Source organism: Dermacentor albipictus, chromosome 1, assembly GCF_038994185.2.
Source record: "Dermacentor albipictus isolate Rhodes 1998 colony chromosome 1, USDA_Dalb.pri_finalv2, whole genome shotgun sequence".
NCBI classification, from domain to species: domain Eukaryota; kingdom Metazoa; phylum Arthropoda; class Arachnida; order Ixodida; family Ixodidae; genus Dermacentor; species Dermacentor albipictus.
The window spans coordinates 150,145,591-150,163,791 of record NC_091821.1 but is presented as its reverse complement, the minus strand read 5'-3'; the positions used below and the strand labels follow the sequence as shown (position 1 = coordinate 150,163,791).

The window sequence follows — 18,201 nt, the reverse complement described above, 5'->3', positions numbered from 1 at the left end:
AGAACACCACTATTCAATAAAAAAGGTTGTATCGTCGCACAATCTCTAAGTTGATGAGCTAATATAGAGAAGCGTGGACGCTATTTTTTAGTTTTGTTTACTAAATCTAAAGAAGCAGTGCATTACAGAGCGAAACTCGATGTGCTCCAGCAACGCTGGCACGCCGGCGTCGTGCAACGCCTAGCAACGCTTCCATGCCGCACACGTGAATGAAACGAACGTGCCTGGCAAAACGTACCGTGCTCGCGCTTCTCCGAAGGTGGGCGACAGCACGCACGCGCAAGCAAACGTCACGTGGTTAAGCAGTGAGGCGAAGCGCTCGTTCAGGGCCAGGAGCGGCGTAAGGACGCATGAAGGTAGCTTGGCCCAAACAATAAAACGTTCCTTTTAGGGGTGCGCGAATATTGAAATTTTGGATTACGAATCGAATACGAATAAGGCGAAGAACTCTCTTCGAATATCGAATCGAATATCGAATACATGTGTAGTATTAAAAAATTGCAAGAGAGGTAACAATAGCTTTATTACCCTTTTAAAAATAACATTGCATTTTACAAGGTTGCTTCAAATTAAAGAGGTACTCAATTATAGATAATGGACTCAGGTAATGCCCTAAGTCAAGTAAAACGCTTGTTACAGATTGTCGTGAAGGAAAATTAACTGCTCAATATGGCCAGAAAATAAACGCTCTCTATGCACTGTCACATTTCTACCGGTAGAAAAGACTCTTTCACTAGGAACTGAAGTGGCAGGGATCGCCAAGTACTTCCGGGCGAGTGCACTTAAAAGCGGGTACCTGAAGCGGCCAATGGACTGCCACCACTCACAAAGATTCATGCCCCTTTCCAGAAGAGGCTTTTGCGCGTAGTCTGTAACTTCCCTCTCAGGGGCAGATGCCAAATGTGTCTTCTCTTTGTTCATCACTAGATCGTCAAAAGCATTCCATACACTCGATGCCACCAGTGGACACGAAGTCGACGCTGGCACGGCGGTGTCCCCGCGGTGTTCCACGACGGCTTCCTGGAGCTCCCTTGTCACAAGGTTTTTCAGCCAGATCATCTGACCAGATGCCTGATGAACTGTGGCCATAAAGCGCGGATCAAGAAACATGCCTACGCTGGCCACTTCATCAAATTTCCACTCCGCACAAAGAGCCTTGATACATTTTGAATCAATGTTAGCAAACCCTGAGTTGCCTTTGCAACCTTCAAGGCAATAAGGCAATGGGGCATTCCAAAATAATTGGAATTATAAAGCTTGGTGAAAAAGTAACCGAAACTGATCATGTCTCAAATGCCTGAAGCAGATAGACTGAAACAGAGCATAAAGATAATGAGCGGATCATGCGAAGTTCTCAGTTAATAAACATGTTCTTAGGAGAATGCGGAGCAAGCATACAATTGGTTAATTGCTCAATTATTCGCAGTCTATCCGAATATTCGCGGTTTCCACCGTTATTCGGCCGTCCTCGGATATTCGTGAATTTCCGAACATGCATTTCTCGAATAGAATACGCTTCGAATATGGAAAATATTCGATTCGTATTCGAAATTCCGAATATTCGCATACCCCTAGTTCCTTTCCTACGAGCGCTTCCTAACCTTACGTGAGGCCTCCTTACAGCGAAGGACCGACGGAGGAAGCAAGCGTACTCTGAAAGCTCCCTTCACCCGTCCTCACCTAAGGAGCGGTTGCCGCGTGCCTGGGTTCGAGATTATCTCTTCAAATCTTTCCGCGAACACCATTATTCTATTAAAAATGTTGTATCGTCGCACAATCTTTAAATTGAATAGCTAATATAGAGAAGCGTGGACGCTTTCTTCTAGTTTCGTTTACTAAAGTTAAAAAAAAGTTGCGCATTACAGTGCAAAACTTGATGTGCTCCAGCAACGCTGGCACGCCGGCGTCTTGCAACGCCTAGCAACGCCTAGCAATGCTTGCATGCCGCACGCGTGACTGAATCGAACATGCCTGGCAAGACGTACCGTGCTCGCGCTTCTCCGCAAGTGGGCGACAGTGCGCATGCGCAAGCGAATGCCACGTGGTTAAGCAGTGAGGTGAAGCGCTCGTTCAGGGCCAGGAGCGGCGTAAGGACGCATGCAGGTAGCTTTGGAGCTACCTTATGCTGAGGAAGCACCAAGGAAGCCTTCACCGAGGGCCCCTCAGTAAGGAAGCTTTCAGAGTGACATAAGGTAGCCTCACCCCAATGAAGGCTTCCTTAGTGAGGTAAGGAAGATTTCATTGTTTGGCTTCTTATGCTGAGGAAGTACCAAGGAAGTACCAAGGAAGCCTTCACCGAGGGCGCCTCAGTAAGGAACCTTTCAGAGTGACATAAGGTAGCCTCACTGCAATGAAGGCTTCCTTACTGAGGTAAGGAAGCTTTCATTGTTTGGCCCTAAGCCTCTAAGCAACCGCGGCGGTTGGTTACTCAAAGTCAGACGGGTGCACACCTCTCCACTAGGCTCCTCCTTGGCTCTCAGGTAAGCGTTCAGCCGCTCAATCTCGTCCTTGGGGCCTTCAATGAAAGAGCTGCCCGTGTCAACCACAGCGTCGCACCCTCCAGCGCAGAAGTTCTTGTCCTTCTTCACTTGCATGCTGTCGGTGGAACAAAAAGACAGCGAAAGGGGAGGGAGGGGAGGGTCAATATACATGAAAGCATGAAACCCAAGCTATATTCCCTGCACAACATTCATAGTAGTACGTAAAGTGCTAGTCAGAAAGAACGGTCGTTCGTTCAGTAGCGCCGGTCGACCGGCATGGGGGGCTAAAGCGTAGCGTTATTTCAGTCTGACTTTAGACAGTTTCAGTTTAGCGTTTGCAACTGAACGTAAAAGCATTACGTACGTAAAGAAAAGCGTATGGGTAGGGGTGGCATTCACGAAATCTTCCTCATTTCGCATTGGAATGGCCGACAACGCTCTCTGCAATGCCTGTCTTTGCGAGGAGACGCTAGGACACATTCTGTGTGACTGTCCTGAATATAATGATCAGAGACAGTCTCTGGCTTCCGTTCTAGCGATCTTTGACAATAGACCATTGTCAGTTTAAACTGTTTTCACATGTCGCCGACAGGAGACATTACAGCTAAAGGCGACAAAGGGACTACTTCGGTTTTTGAAAGAGACGGGCTTGGACGAGCGGCTGTGACAGTGATGCCACGTACCACAAAAGAGTGACGGACTGTAACTGACGATGTGTGGGCTGTGCTATGTGCTTTCTCTCTCTCTCTCTCCTCCCCATCTTTTATCCCCCCTCTGCTCCCATGTGTAGGGTAGCAAACCGGTTGAGCCAAACTGGTTAACCTTCCTGCCTTTCCTTCTCCACGTTTTCCTTCCTTCCTTGCTTATTGGGTTTCTGCGGTTTACGTGCGCTAGAGTAACATACGTTATTTGGCAAGTTTAACGTCCATAACGTTTACGGACGCTAAGAAAAAGCATTTTCGAACATGGCGGCACCCATGGCTCCCGCTTCAGCGTGAATTCTCGTGATGGCTACGCTCTCACTCGCGTTGATAGCCAGTAACTATTGTAATGAGCTTTCGCTTTCTCTAAACTCGCCTGAAAGGTTAGTTATGAGCGCATAGCGCGTCCATTTTCTGTGATTGTTCGGCGATTCTGGCGCCCGTACGCCTAACGAGATGCGTCCATATAGCAACAGCAGGATGGTTGCTAATGGAACGTCTTGGCTTGGATACGTTTGGCGCGAGGCGCCAGATGGCGCCGTGTTTTATAACGTTTTCTTTACGTTTATGTTTCCGTAAGGTAAACTAAAAGACTTGAAAGGACGCGCACCATAACGTCCCGCAAAGATGCTTACGTTTAACGTACGTAAAGCGACAAACGCTATTCTAAAACTGCCTTTTATTCCAATCGCCTGACGTCAAATTTACGTAACCGCCGACGCAAGCCCGGGTGGTGGCCCGCAACGTTGTTTTAACTACCCACTCAAGCGATCTCCTTAGTTTAAGAAGGTCACTTTTGCTTGCTTTCAAAGTGATGAGTATTGCCTACCACCGCAGCGTTTTTTTTTTCTTTTTTTTTTTTACTTCAATGACTGACGAGAAGCGAGGAGCGCGCAGAAAAGGAGAGAGTTTCAATGGGGCCGAGCTAGTACAGTGAACGTAGTTAACCAGGTGAAAAGAGCGGTGCCGGTGTCTCCGATCGGCCCACTTCCCCTTGCTTAGATTCTGGTGGCTCGTCGATGATTACTGCGGTGTTGTGCAACGGGCTGTTAGAAATGCCGCCAATACAAGTGTTCATCGAAGATTTGGCAGAGTGATGCCGTAGACGTGCCGCGGTTACGTTAAACTGCCACGCAAAATTTGTATTTAACGGAAAGAAATCAATTCTCGCCCGCAGCTCCGAGTGCACAGTGCCGGAGCAATGAGTGAACAGCCATCTTCTAGTCCTTTCGGAACGCGTCCCAGTCCGCCCAGTCTCCGGCTATTCTAAAGAAAAGTTCAGTTTTGTTCGGCATATTTATGCATCTTGAGTTTGTACGGTTCACTTTGATGGGGTGAGTTTCCACGATTTTGTGACGTGGCATGGCAGGCAGCCGAAAACATTAAAAAAAGCATTTTCACCAATCGTGAAAGTCTAATCGGAAATAACTGATATTCTTTCGTTCAGCCTATTCACGCAAAGTCAGTGCGTACACGTCACCTCGAAATGAGAGTTCTCACAGTTTTCGTGACATGTCGTGATACAGCCGAAGTGCGCACATTGCTCCCAAAACCTTAGACCAATTGCAAAAGGCTAACCAAGGAAAAGGAATGGAAGCAGGTTGGAGTAGCTTTATATTATAGCGCTTCAGCACACGTATGAAGGTCAGGATCCCGGTTCATTCCATGGCTTCCGAGACGACGCGCCCGCTACCTTATCTCGGATGCCTCCCAAGGCTCGGGCATGCCATAAACTCTTCCTTTCTGCCCTACTTGTCCCATTCCCATTTTGAGTAGTAACATGCTTACTGGCGCCTATTTCTCAACATCTTTGGAAGGAGAAGTACAGTAGACCCTTTTTGCACAACCGGGACTAAGGCCCAAATTACTTGGGGAAGTTTTGAGGCTAAAATGTCAAATTGTGTTAAACACCGAGAGAAACTTGATGTGCTATATCAAAGTCGTTAGCGATTCAACACAAAGGAATGGTGCACCTTTGAGACTGCCGTCAGCCGTCCATGTGATATGAATGCTCTCGAACTCGCTGCAGTTATTCTACATGGGTAAAACTATTCCACAAGGAACCGACAGTGGTGTTCTATACAAAACGCGTAAACATATTTCAATTGCAGTAGTTCTTGTAAGTTTTCTCTTTATTTGTTTTTTTTATTCTCCTCTACCGCTCAAACGGCATCGCGTGCCTACCACCGCCCGTTCCACGAGCCGCGTGAATAGGCACCTCCAGGTCGTACTTTCAAAGCGAAACATTCGTTGCCTCTTCCTTGGCCTTTTTCGCTTCCGCTGCCGCTGTGTTGCCGAGTAGCTCACACACTGCACACCATTCCCGTCTTTACTATCCCTACAGATGTGCTGGCTTGTGGCCTTGTTTTCTACGGAATCAAGCATACAACAAATGGTACCTAAGGAGCCTCACTGCAACAACTATGCGTCATCAAGAGAAATTGCCTTGTTAAATCAAACTTTTCTAGGCCTACATTCCCAGGGTGTGGCGCCTCTGCTGGCTGGATATGTCGCCGAGTAATTTGCGCAGTTTACAATTGCAGCATATCCACGATAAGCCCCCTGTAGTCGATGCACCGACCCTAGAGATAGTCATATCAAAGTTGGCTGATCCCGGAGACAGTATGGCCACGCGAACTTATTTATATTTTCTGGCGACCGTGTTTGGGTTTGGACTCCGATACGCCGACGATGATTTAGTGTAAAGCTTTTGCGGCGCCTATTTCGTAGCTCACAAAATCATCCTGCGTATTGGCGCTCTGGACTATAAGGCCGTAACGGACGGCATTGCGCAATCACAGTGGCGCCACACACGACCTGAAGTAGTCCATGTTGTGCGCCTTAAGCCGTTCTGTCAGCACTAACGACCTCTGGGACTTTATGCCTTTGTCATTTTTCTTTTCTACGTCGGCTTTTGCGTTTTCGTTTTCATGTTCTGCATGCAGCTTCGGGACGAGGTCTTTTAAATGTGTACGCATTCCTATGCCTATCCAACGAGAAAGAACATCCGTCCCTCCGTCCCTCCGACCATCCGTCACGTAAAGGGATCGCTTTCAAGATGGGCCCGCAGCAGCGAGTAATTCACCTTCGTGCTGCCTCTCGCTTCAACGCGAACTAAGCGGCGAGAACACAACGCTCACGAAGCTATCTGCACTCGCCGCACTGGGTCGCAATCGCAGATCCCTTTCAAGACAGATGTCTGTGCGCCCGCGCGGTACGCAGCCGCCGCCAGAGTACGGTCGGCGCGGATGAATAAGGCGCTAAAGAGCGAAAGAGCAATAACGGCTTATAATAATCATAACGTCATCAGCACACCTGGCGCCGTCACCTGCAGTAGATTCGTTGCCCCATCTATTCACCTTGCGCCGCGTTTCGCCGCAGCGCTGTCGTTTATACCGGTCGGATCAAGTTTCATAACATTGATAATGACACCGGACTGGGTGGAGATGAGCAAGTGGCACAATGCTTACGCATACTTAGACAACTCCCAGAGGAGTTGCTGCATGCATTTTTTGAGAGGTGAGGGGAGCATTTCCATGCGTGCTTAATTATCTTTTCCGGTGACCGTCTTTCATCACCTAAATAATGATAAATTTATCGCCCAGGGCAAGACGCGCCTTTCTGTATCGGAAGTTTATCGAGTGTTATCCTGGGCCTCTTTGTTGTTTATGCTGTCGCTGAGCTTTCATCAATCAGATTACGACCGCGACGAGAATACTGGTGTAAATTGTAGAACTTGTGCGAGCGCTAGCGATTGCGCTCGGAGGTTCAATGAGTCGTGTATAAAAGCCGACGCGTCTGATCCGCACTTCAGATTTCGACCATTGAGGAGTGTGCTCGCCGCTATAATTGTGCTGAGTGTTACTTGTTTTTGCTGGGAACAGGTTCACCCAATAAAGAGTTGGTTTGATGACTTGCGTTGTGTCACTGCAGTTCTTCACCACCCCTACAGTGTGACAGTATAATGCATGGTCACGTGGTCACGTGGTGGGGTATCCGCGTTTTGCTATCTTGCTTCTAATCTTGTCAGGCGCGAAATCGCTATGGGCCAAAACGCTGCGCAGAATACAATCGGTTGTATATCCCTTAATTAGGCACTTCACGAAAGCTTTGCTTCTCAGACATTCCAACATGTGGCTTGTATTTGCATAATTATTTTTTATTTTTTCTCTTTTTTTTATAAGAACGTGTCAGTGATAGTCAACTCAAAAAGTTATTAACCAGTTTCAGCGAAAACTCGTCATATCGGTGGAAGAAATTAATGCAGTTGGCCCGGAGCGAGGGAAAAAGTATTGTAGTGCCTGATTCTGCGCGTGTAATATTCGAGCGGATCTGCAGGCTGCCACCACTATGCATTGTTTGCACGTACCCTTGCATTTTGAACTGCCAGTAGCTCTTCTTGGTGACACTGGTGTAGGTAATGGCTCCCGTGTAGCGCTTGGAGTCGATGCCACCGAAGTATATCTCTCCTCCGGGACTGGCCTTGGGGTTTCGGTTGAGGTAGACGGAGAAGACCGGCTGGGGCAGCAGGTTCTGCTTAATCATGTTGTCGAACACTGGTAAGACGTTGTCTTCGGCGAGAGCTGGGTAACCGAGACCCAAAAGCCCGTCAAACTTGGCTGCTTTGAAGATGGCACCCTGTGCCTTTGTGGCCTCGGCAAAGGTCTGTGCGTTAACCTTGCCATTTCCCACGCTTAGAACGTCGGTGCTGTAGATACCCTCGACAATGCCGCTTCCGTACTCGATGCGGAATTTGCGGCCGTCCTTCTTGTAAGTGCTCGACTGAGCGCTGTTGTACTTTCTCTTGTCCTCTATAGTTGACGCAAAGAAAAGAAGACATAGCGGTTACTTTTAGACCTCCTTGCCCGGCTGTATAGCTATATAGTTAAGCTTTTCTCTCTCTCTCTTCTCTCTGAGATGGATATTTCAGTTACGGAATAATGCACTTTTACGAAGACAGTGAGGTAATCGCAGTACGAAGTTTGATTATCTGCGACCAATAAAAGAAGTACGTCTTCAAAGCTTAGTTACTATCGACGAACATATTGCTTTAACTATAGTTAACTATCCCAATGGTTTCCTTACTGCCTCTAGGCCACGTGAACATAATTAACTGTTGGTGGCAATCGTCACAGAAGTATAACTGCACTCATGCTTGGATTGTTTCTTCTTTTTTTTGTTATCTTGTACGATCTTCTGAAGTCCCATAGAGCAAACACAAGTGCACGTGTTGCATCTTTCCTCCTAATGAAGAACAGAAAAAGTGCGCCATTCATCCGTTTGCCAGCCTCTAAAATAACCACGTCGCGCCTGATATTTTTTGTTGTTGTTGTTCATAAGGCGAATCCTGGATGATGATATATATATATATATATATATATATATATATATATATATATATATATATATATATATATATATATTATGGGGTTTTACGTGCCAAAACCACTTTCTGATTATGAGGCATGCCGTAGTGGAGGACTCCGGAAATTTCCACCACCTGGGGTTCTTTAACGTGCACCTAAAGCTAAGTACACGGGTGTTTTCGCATTTCGCCCCTATAGAAATGTAGTCGCCGTAGCCGGGATTCGATCCCGCGACCTCGTGCTCAGCAGCCCAACACCATAGCCACTGAGCAACCACGGCGGGTAATCCTGGGTGAGTACATTTATTCTTATGTTTCAAAAGCGTTATTCCTTAACATCCCATTCAGGGCCTTCTTTGCTCCCAAATTTCCTAAAAAGCATGAAATGCAGAGGAGAAAATTGCAAATTTGCAATATTCATACGCTTGTGCATGCTGTACTGAAAATACGGGCTACACTGCAATATTTCAGGCACAGCTCAGTGTACGGCAAGTGTGCAAGAGAAACCCACGCCGTCTGGGCAGCGTGCTACAGTCCGTATGTTATAGCTTGCCTTCAAGACACGTTGCAAAGCTAGCACGTCTGGTGCTGGCACAGCTTGATGCCCACGACGGTGAGAAGTTTGTTACTTGTTGCCAAGCAGCTTAACATGTATACAGCTGCTTAGAAACGGTACGGTGAACACGGCTGGGCCGAAAGCTGAGGGATGATTATATAAAGCGTCGGGCTCATCCAGCCGCTGCCAGTGCTCAGGGGATTGAGCTTAGGCTAAATTGGGCAACACGCTTATAGCAAATGCAACAAAAAAAAAAGTGACATATCAACGGATTGAAGTTTCACGTAGTACTTGTTATTGAGTGTTATTTACTTAAGCTGCACGGTTTGTGAATGCAGTGGGAAACCCGCTGTGTACTTAGCATTTCCATGCGAATAATTGAGCATGTTCCTGCTGTGCCTTAAATGCAATCGTATACCAAAGAGTACTATGTGGTGCGATATTTTTCATTTGATTATTTAAGTGGTCACGTGCGCTAAATATTTTATAATCAATGAACAAAAAGAAAGTGAAGGGCTGGGGCTTGACCTAAAGTGGCGCAGGCGCGGTCCTGATACTCCGACCAACTATGCAATAGACGAGAGATTATGACGGCGTACTTACTGCAGCCGTCTTGCGTATCGGGGCAGTTGCTCGATGGCACCCAGAGGTTCGCGGAACCGGTGTCAAAGATGACCTTGAATTGTTGCGGGGGCGTGCCAAGACCGATGAGCCCGTAATAGTGCAGCTGAAGGATAAGGATGTATTTGTCCACGCGTACACAGCTTTCATTTCGGGTTTGACGATAAGCAGAGAGATAGGAACAACCACTTTCTTGCAAATGAAGCAATAAAGAAGTTTGCGGGGAATTGTCTAGCAGACGGATAAGGGATGCCTAAGTAAATTATATCGAAGGTATTTCTCGCAAATTTCGTTGGCATAGGTTTCACGCCTGTTCGTGTTTTGTTTGCAGATAGACAACATTTTTTTTTATTTAGCTGAGCCGACCATTTTAATGAGTATCCGTTGAATATGATATATGAACACAGAAACATCACACCAAGTGCTACAGGAACAAATTAAGGAAAACATGTGGCTGCTGTTGCGTGTAGGCTTTAGTTAGTGTTTGCTAAGTGCGGTACACAATGGTGCATTCATTGGACACAATACTGCTTTCATAAATTCTGTGTTTTATTTCTTTTAACATTTTGTCACCTCCTTTGAGGTGAAGTACTCACGTTGTTTTCGTTTTCCAATTCTTCCGCAATCACGGAAGGTGCGTTGAGCCACGTTCGCTGTCTCCGTTCTATGTCCGTCGTGTTTCTCCACAAGGAGATGCTAAAGAAAAGAGAGAGAAAAAATGCGTTCATTATTTCTCCTCCTTGTAAAACTCGTCTTCTGTAGTACCTCATTTTTTCATTTAATTTTTAACCCTCCGTTGTCGTCAGTCATTTAAGGATATTAGTTGCGTTTGTATCCTGCTCCTTGTCTTGGTTGCTAGAGCTGAGCATTGCTCTCATGTTGTCTTCACTTTTCCCTCCATTCATTTCATTTCTGCAGGACAACGTAGCTTATACTATGTTCAACATCAAACCCAAATTAACGACAGAGAGAGAATACTTGCGGCAGTTCCAAGCAAGCTGTATTCAACGCAGTAAGCATTTTAAGCGAACCCATAAATACTGCAAATTGTTAGTCTCTGTTTTCAATCCGTGTCTCTCCAACAATTATTACAGAAAGATAGACACAGGGAGTTCTTTACTGGAAGGTAGATATGCTTTGCAGACGTGTGTATGACCGCAGACGTGCTACTCTGCATGTATGGAAGGGGTCGAGGGAATAACTATTTTAGAACAGTGAAAAAAAAACAATAAAATACAGAAAAATGCAATGCGCCAATAACTCTCATATTGATACTTATAGACGAGATGATGGCTAATATTTCACGCATTCAGGTAACATGAAGCGAGCTTCCCTTATAGGTTTGCGCAATGGTCAACTTTAGAAAGCTTCGAGAACAGGAAATTATGGCCTGCCGTGGTATCCAAGGGCAGGACACGCTACCTAAGAGCCTGAGATGCCACTAAACGATAAGGGAGCGTGAGGAATGATGCCCATTTGGCGCTCAAAACAAGATCTTTCCTCGCGATGCACGTTGCATTCACTAAATATATGTTGAACGGTCTGTGAAGGAGCACAGTTATCAGAGCAACGATCAGTGGGTCGGTGATACGTTCGTTTGAAGTCGAAGATATACTGCCTCCAATTGGCGAGGTAGTAACAACTTAGGTCTTGGTGTTACTCCTGGCTCAACCGAACGCCGAAAATTGTCGTAGCTTTCTTCAAGAGCATAATTTAGTTTTAGTTTTTAGTTTTACTCGTAAAATATTTCATAAAGTAATAAGAGGCTCTTTGGCCGAGTTAGGCGACGCCCGTTGAGTTCTTAATCAGGGACTGAATTCACGAAGCTTATAATTCGCAAGTGCATGCTCTTTGCCAATAGAGCTGCCTTCGCTAATAGTATGTACGGCATCAGCGATGGCTGGAACTTTTTCTTGGGGACAATTCTAGTGTAATAAGTTTTTTGTGAATACCGGCCATGGTTCCAAATCCAGGTTGTTCTAATAACTCGGCAACGGCACCAACTTAGCGCATGTTGTTACGTACCAATAGAGCCTAAAATTTACCGCTGTAGGATTCGGCGGTCGTGGCCTCGGAGTCTGGCGTGACACAGAGGGTCGCTTTCAAGCCTGTATACGCCGCCGGTGTGTCTCGTAATGGGTAGCTGGCCTATGCTACGGGGCGTCACACGGAGGCTAAGCGGGCCCACACCGTCGTCCGAGCCTACTTGACGAGAGCGGCTTCTTTAGTGGATGAGTAAGAGGTACAGAGTTTGGATAAACGGAACAATGGATTTATTTACATGGGAGAGGCAAACTTCTTTAGAGAACAAGGAATATTTAAAAGAGTGAAAAGCTGGGCTAGTTGGTATTTTGACATGAGAACCATCTTGAAGTACAGCGCAATGGGACGGCACAACAGAAAGGAAGACGACCAGAGGGACAATGTTCGTCTTCTGCTGCGCCAGTGTTCGTTTACCTTTCTGTTGTGCCGTCCCGTTGCGCTGTACTTCAAGATGGTTCTCATGTCAAGGAATACTCGCACTGGCCGAAGCAAGAAGCGCAGTACATCGTTCTCGTAGCATGAGCTACAGATCAGACCGCACTACATCTTTCAGGAGAGCACACCACGAGAGCACCTCGGGACACGCCAGCACACCAGAGTACATTCGAGCATGACTGAATTCAAGCACCCCAGAGGAGACGAAAAAGTCCCCTTAAGTCCCTTTTGTCCTCCCTATATCCCCAGGTCAGGGTAATTTGCAGGGACATCTTCCTCCAACCGGAGCGTCCGAAGTCTTGAGGGCGAGGGTGCGCATAATCACTCCGGCTCGTTTGTACAGTGAACACAATCAGGGAAGTACCCTCGGGTGCACACCGCTCACTGCCCCAGAGGAAGGAGGGGACACACGTTTATAGGGGGGTTTACGCTTGTCTCAACAGACGCGTCTCGGCTCATGGAATGGCCCACAGTTAGCTGGTTCTTGGGACGGTGGTCTGAGCTGAAGCCCCTCCATACACATTTTCGCCGACCAAAAGCAGCGGTGACGCGTGGATGGAGGGGCTTTAGTTTGAGCGACTTGCTGTGGCCGTCTCGAAATGTCGCCACAACGCACTTTCCAGGGAGTTTCTTTGTCCCAACCTCGTGGTCGGCGGACCGGTAGCATCCACCAACCACGCTGTTTTCCGTCAACCACGTACCTCCATGGTGTCGCCACTGTTCTGACTGATGGAATGTACTGTTAATTTCACAAAGTTTCGGCAATTCATCTCAGGAAATCGGAGAGAGGTTTGTAGTCCCCCCCCCCCTCTGGCCGATCGTAACACCGCTAGTGAATACAAGCCCATGGCCAGTATTCACTAAGGAGTCCGCACGATATATCTGCTCTTCACTGCATCGAAAAAGGCGCTGGCTCATTGCGGTAGTGAGCGCAATATTTTTCGAGGGAGCCTGGCAAGGAAACATGGTTTTTACGAAGAAAAAAGCATTACGAATTCGATCCTAGTCTGGATGTTAGACAGAACACGCGCCTGCCAATTGTGGAAGCGAAAATTGTTTGGTCAATAGGGAAAAGCGCTCGATCGATACCAATATTTTCCCACCGGTGTGAAACTTTGTGAAGTAAGCGTAGTGTTTTCCAGATAAGGAGTTGATCGCTTTCATATTCCGGAACGTTTTCAAGTACGTTTTTACGCGAGTAAACGACGACATGGCCTCAGCGGCACTGGAAGTTGCACGCGCTTGTAGCATAGCAGTTCCGCACCATGTGACCACCGATCCATGTACTCTACGCTGCGGCAACTTCCGCCATCTCACGTGTAACAAAACGGGCACTTTTTCTTCAGTCAGTATCGAGCGACAGATACACCAAGACGTGCTGTCGTGAATAAGTACAGGCTCACATTTGTTTGGTCTCAATAACGATACACTTGGGCGGCGACAGCTGTGCCGCGTCGTCCACTGGTTCTCTGGGCGGAATTTGCGCATTATAAGATGTATGCTGGTCAGGTACGCGGCAAGTGACAAGTCACTTCCAGGGTCGGTATTTTGTAGCGATGCCTTTTCCGATTCTATGCTTTTTCAGGCTTTTTGCGCTTGGCCACTGGTAAGAGCGACGGTCTGCCCACATTATCAACGCGATCAGGCGGCTGTGTGTGGTGGATGATAAGAATAGCATAGAATAAGGCATAAGGCATCGCTACAAAATAGCGGCCCAGGTGTCATAGCTCTTTGTTAAGCGGTGCATGTATAGTTCGTTATTTCGATACCAGATGAGTGTTTATGTTACCACAGCAGCACGTTCGGGGTCCTTCATAGGTGTATCTACCGGGGGGCAAGGGGGGCACTTGCCCCCCCCCCCCACTTTTGAAAGCGGGCACTTTCGGCTGCACGCTGGAAAGTCCAACAAAACTACAGCTGATGCTAAATTTTCCTTAATAGAGTGGACACGTGAGTAATGCTTTTTGTTTTACTTTGCATACCCTGCTTGGACAGCCAGCGAGGATTGCCTTATGTGCCTTCTCGAGACGCCCTGTAGTGGACGACGCGCGGGATTGGCCATACACGCTCGCGTTGCGGAGAACGCCTGACGCTGGGCAGTTAATTACCGCCCTAACAAATGGAAGCTAGCACAACTTGCATCATGCCCAGTTTTTTGGGATCGCTATTTCGGTATTCGAAAACACAATCAGCTTGGTACATTTAACCTGCATGCGAGGGGAAGTCCGAATAAAGTATTACAATCAGCCACGCCTAACGACTGGTGTGCCTTACGGTATGAAATCGTAGGTTTATCAAATGCTGGAACTATTTAATCTCTGTCTAATCAAGCATCTTACAGATATAACTGTCGAATATCATTGTGCAATCACGACTTATCGTAGATATATTAGTAAAAATGACCTTGGTCGAACGTGCATAGCCATTTCAATACCAATAGAATACAGACTTGAATTTTTTCTAAAGGAATCTGTCGCTGCTGACTTTGACGATTTCATTGTCAGGCTGTTTTTAAATAAGAGCTACTCTATTACTTGTTTGCCAGCAGGAGAATATATGCCGTATTTTGAAAAATGAGGGTCAGTTTTTAGTGACGTGTACCCGAAATTCGCACTGTGTAGGTTGTTTATGTGATCTGAAACTAGTTACTGGTAATCGCTTTCTCCCAATTCTTATGCGTTATACACGGCATTTAGTTACTTTCTCCTGGTTTCCTCGGTCAATACGCGAGAGCGTTAAGGAGCCCGCGCCACAGATTATCCGGCGTTGCGCGTGGGGAGTCAAACGTCGCATCGACAAAAAAGATTTTCGGACCACACAAACCAAGGCCGTTCATTTGACTCAAGGAATTCACTGAACTAATTGAATTTCTCAAGGTAAAATACATGGACAAATCCTAAACTACGACTTATACACAACCAACAGGCAAGCTCTTGGATTCTAATTTGAATATGCGAGAAAATATAATTCTGTTACGCGAAAACTCAAACAAACCCCTTTTCCAGCGTTTCTGCAATGAACAGCCCGGAGACGGCGTCCGCCATTTGCGCACGCCGGCGCGTAAATATCTCAGAGTCCACGGAGCAGCGCGCCCGCTTTCTGGAAAGTCTGAAAATCGTAGTCAGTAGAGAAGTAGTACACCAAGTCGCCACCATCAGAGTACTGGGACTCTTCCTAGAGGACAAGAAGTGCAAGGAAACTATGAAGAGACTGGCGAGCACCTCTCGCCAGGAAATCGGGCTGCTGCGACGTATTACTGGCCGCAAGCTTGGACTCCAAGAGAAAGACGCATGCAGGCTAATCCAGGCTTACTTCGTTTGCAGGACAGAATACACATGCCCTTTCCTTCAAGTACGATTGATCGACATCGCACAGATGGACACTTTCCTGCGTTCAGTCTACAGAGTAGCCGCCGGACTTCCTACATAGACAAGCAACGAAAGACTGATGCAATTAGGACTCCATAAGACCGTCACCGAAATCGCAGAAGCGCAGAGAGCGGCGCAATGGTGGAGGCTGTCATGCGCACAGCATGAGCATGAAATCCTACAATCACTCCCCCCCCCCCCCCACACACACAAAGGAACCACCGAGAGAGTGAAAATTCCGAGAGACATTAAGAACAAACCGGTCATTCCACCACTCCCGAAGAACATGGGAAAACACAAGAGACACGCACGGAATCTTTTAAGAAGGCTCCAGCAAACAAACAGGCCACGTATGTGGACGCCTCGCCTGGAGGAACGGCACATATGCGATAGCGGCTGTGGACGGAACACGGCGGATCCTCCGAACCAAGGAAATCGCAGCGAGGTCTATCCTAGAAGCGGAAGAGGCCGCCATTGCTAGTTCAACCGCAGTCGCACGAACGCTCTTCATAGTATCGGACTTAATGTCAGCGATTTAAAAGCTTCAGATCGGAGCAAGTAAGCCAACCCGCGGCAGAAAAACGACAGAGGCCGGAGATAAGCATCAGGCTTCTCTGGGTCCCTAGCCACGAGGGAAACACCGGCAACGAAGCTGCCCCCCTCACAGGCCGCGCAACTACTAACTGGGCCGAGGCGCAACCTCCTCCGGAAAACCCTGAAACACTGTCACTAAGTTAGGGAGATCGCCTCCTTCGGCAAAGAGAGGAACGACAGATTTACCCGCCTTCATGCGGCGGCCTAAACAGACAACAGGTCCTGCGCTGAGCTCAAACGCGCAGTGTGCTCAGCCCCAGGAGACTAGCGGCCATCCTGAAAAATGACAGCGTCTCGACATGTACGTTTTGCGGCTTATCACAGGATGGAAAGCCTAAAAGTAGTGAAGAAGAAATTAGGAATTGGCAAGAATCATATCTATGCGTTAAGAGACAAAGCCGGCAATATCATTACTAATATGGATGAGATAGTTCAAGTGGCTGAGGAGTTCTATAGAGATTTATACAGTACCAGTGGCACCCACAACCACAATGGAAGAGAGGATAGTTTAGAGGAACTCGAAATCCCACAGGTAACGCCGGAAGAAGTAAAGAAAGCCTTGGGAGATATGCAAAGGGGGTAGGCAGCTGGGGAGGATCAGGTAACAGCAGATTTGTTGAAGGATGGTGGGCAGATTGTTCTAGAGAAACTGGCCACCCTGTACACGCAATGCCTCATGACCTCGAGCGTACCGGAATCTCGGAAGAACGCTAACATAATCCTAATCCACAAGAAAGGGGACGCCAAAGTCTTGAAAAATTATAGACCGATCAGCTTACTGTCAGTTGCCTACAAACTATTTACTAAGGTAATCACAAATAGAATCAGGAACACCTTAGACTTCTGTCAAGCAAAAGACCGGGCAGGATTCCGTAAAGGCTACTCAACAATAGACCATATTCACAATATCAATCAGGTGATAGAGAAATGTGCGGAATATAACCAACCCTTATATATAGCTTTCATTGATTACGAGAAAGCGTTTGATTCTGTAGAAACCTCAGCAGTCATGGAGGCATTACGGAAACGGGGTGTAGACGAGCCGTATGTAAAAATACTGAAAGATATCTATATCGGCTCCACAGCCGCCGTAGTCCTCCATAAAGAAAGCAACAAAATCCCAATAAAGAAAGGCGTCAGGCAGGAAGATACGATCTCTCCAGTGCTATTCACAGCGTGTTTACAGGAGGTATTCAGAGACCTGGATTGGGAATAATTGGGTATAAACGTTAATGGAGAATACCTTAGTAACTTGCGATTCGCTGATGATATTGCCTTGCTTAGTAACTCAGGGGACCAACTGCAATGCATGCTCACTGACCTGGAGAGGCAAAGCAGAAGAGTGGGTCTAAAAATTAATCATCAGAAAACTAAAGTAATGTTTAACAGTCTCGGAAGAGAACAGCAATTTACAATAGGCAGCGAGGCACTGGAAGTCGTAAGGGAATACATCTACTTAGGGCAGGTAGTGACTGCGGATCCGGATCATGAGACGGAAATAATCAGAATATAAGAATGGGCTGGGGTGCGTTTGGCAGGCATTCTCAGATCATGAACAGCAGTTTGCCATTATCCCTCAAGAGAAAAGTGTATAATAGCTGTGTCTTACCAGTACTCACCTACGGGGCAGAAACCTGAAGGCTTACGAAAAGGGTTCTACTCAAATTGAGGACGACGCAACGAGCTATGGAAAGAAGAATGATGGGTGTAACGTTAATGGATAAAAAAAGAGCAGATTGGGTGAGGGAACAAACGCGAGTTAATGACATCTTAGTTGGAATCAAGAAAAAGAAATGGGCATGGGCAGGACATGTAATGAGGAGGGAAGATAACCGATGGTCATTAAGGGCTACGGACTGGATTCCAAGGGAAGGGGAGCCTAGCAGGGGGCGGCAGAAAGTAAGGTGGGCGGATGAGATTAAGAAGTTTGCAGGGGTGACATGGCCACAATCAGTACGTGAGCGGGATTGTTGGAGAAGTATGGGAGAGGCCTTTGCCCTGCAGTGGGCGTAACCAAGCTGATGATGATGACAGGCTG

General features: G+C 47.1%; 1 protein-coding gene across 1 annotated transcript in view; it reads right to left on the bottom strand.

The window, feature by feature from the left end:
• The window catches only part of LOC135902993 (lysosomal aspartic protease-like), a 40,963-nt gene that overhangs the window by 11,139 nt on the left and 11,623 nt on the right, over positions 1–18,201 (bottom strand). Inside the window, exons 2-5 of the mRNA XM_065433321.1 lie at positions 10,320–10,419; positions 9,706–9,829; positions 7,551–7,992; positions 2,451–2,595 (exon numbers count right to left, since the gene is read on the bottom strand). Coding sequence (XP_065289393.1) covers positions 2,451–2,595; positions 7,551–7,992; positions 9,706–9,829; positions 10,320–10,419 — 811 coding nt within the window. The remainder of the gene's footprint in view (positions 1–2,450; positions 2,596–7,550; positions 7,993–9,705; positions 9,830–10,319; positions 10,420–18,201) is intronic.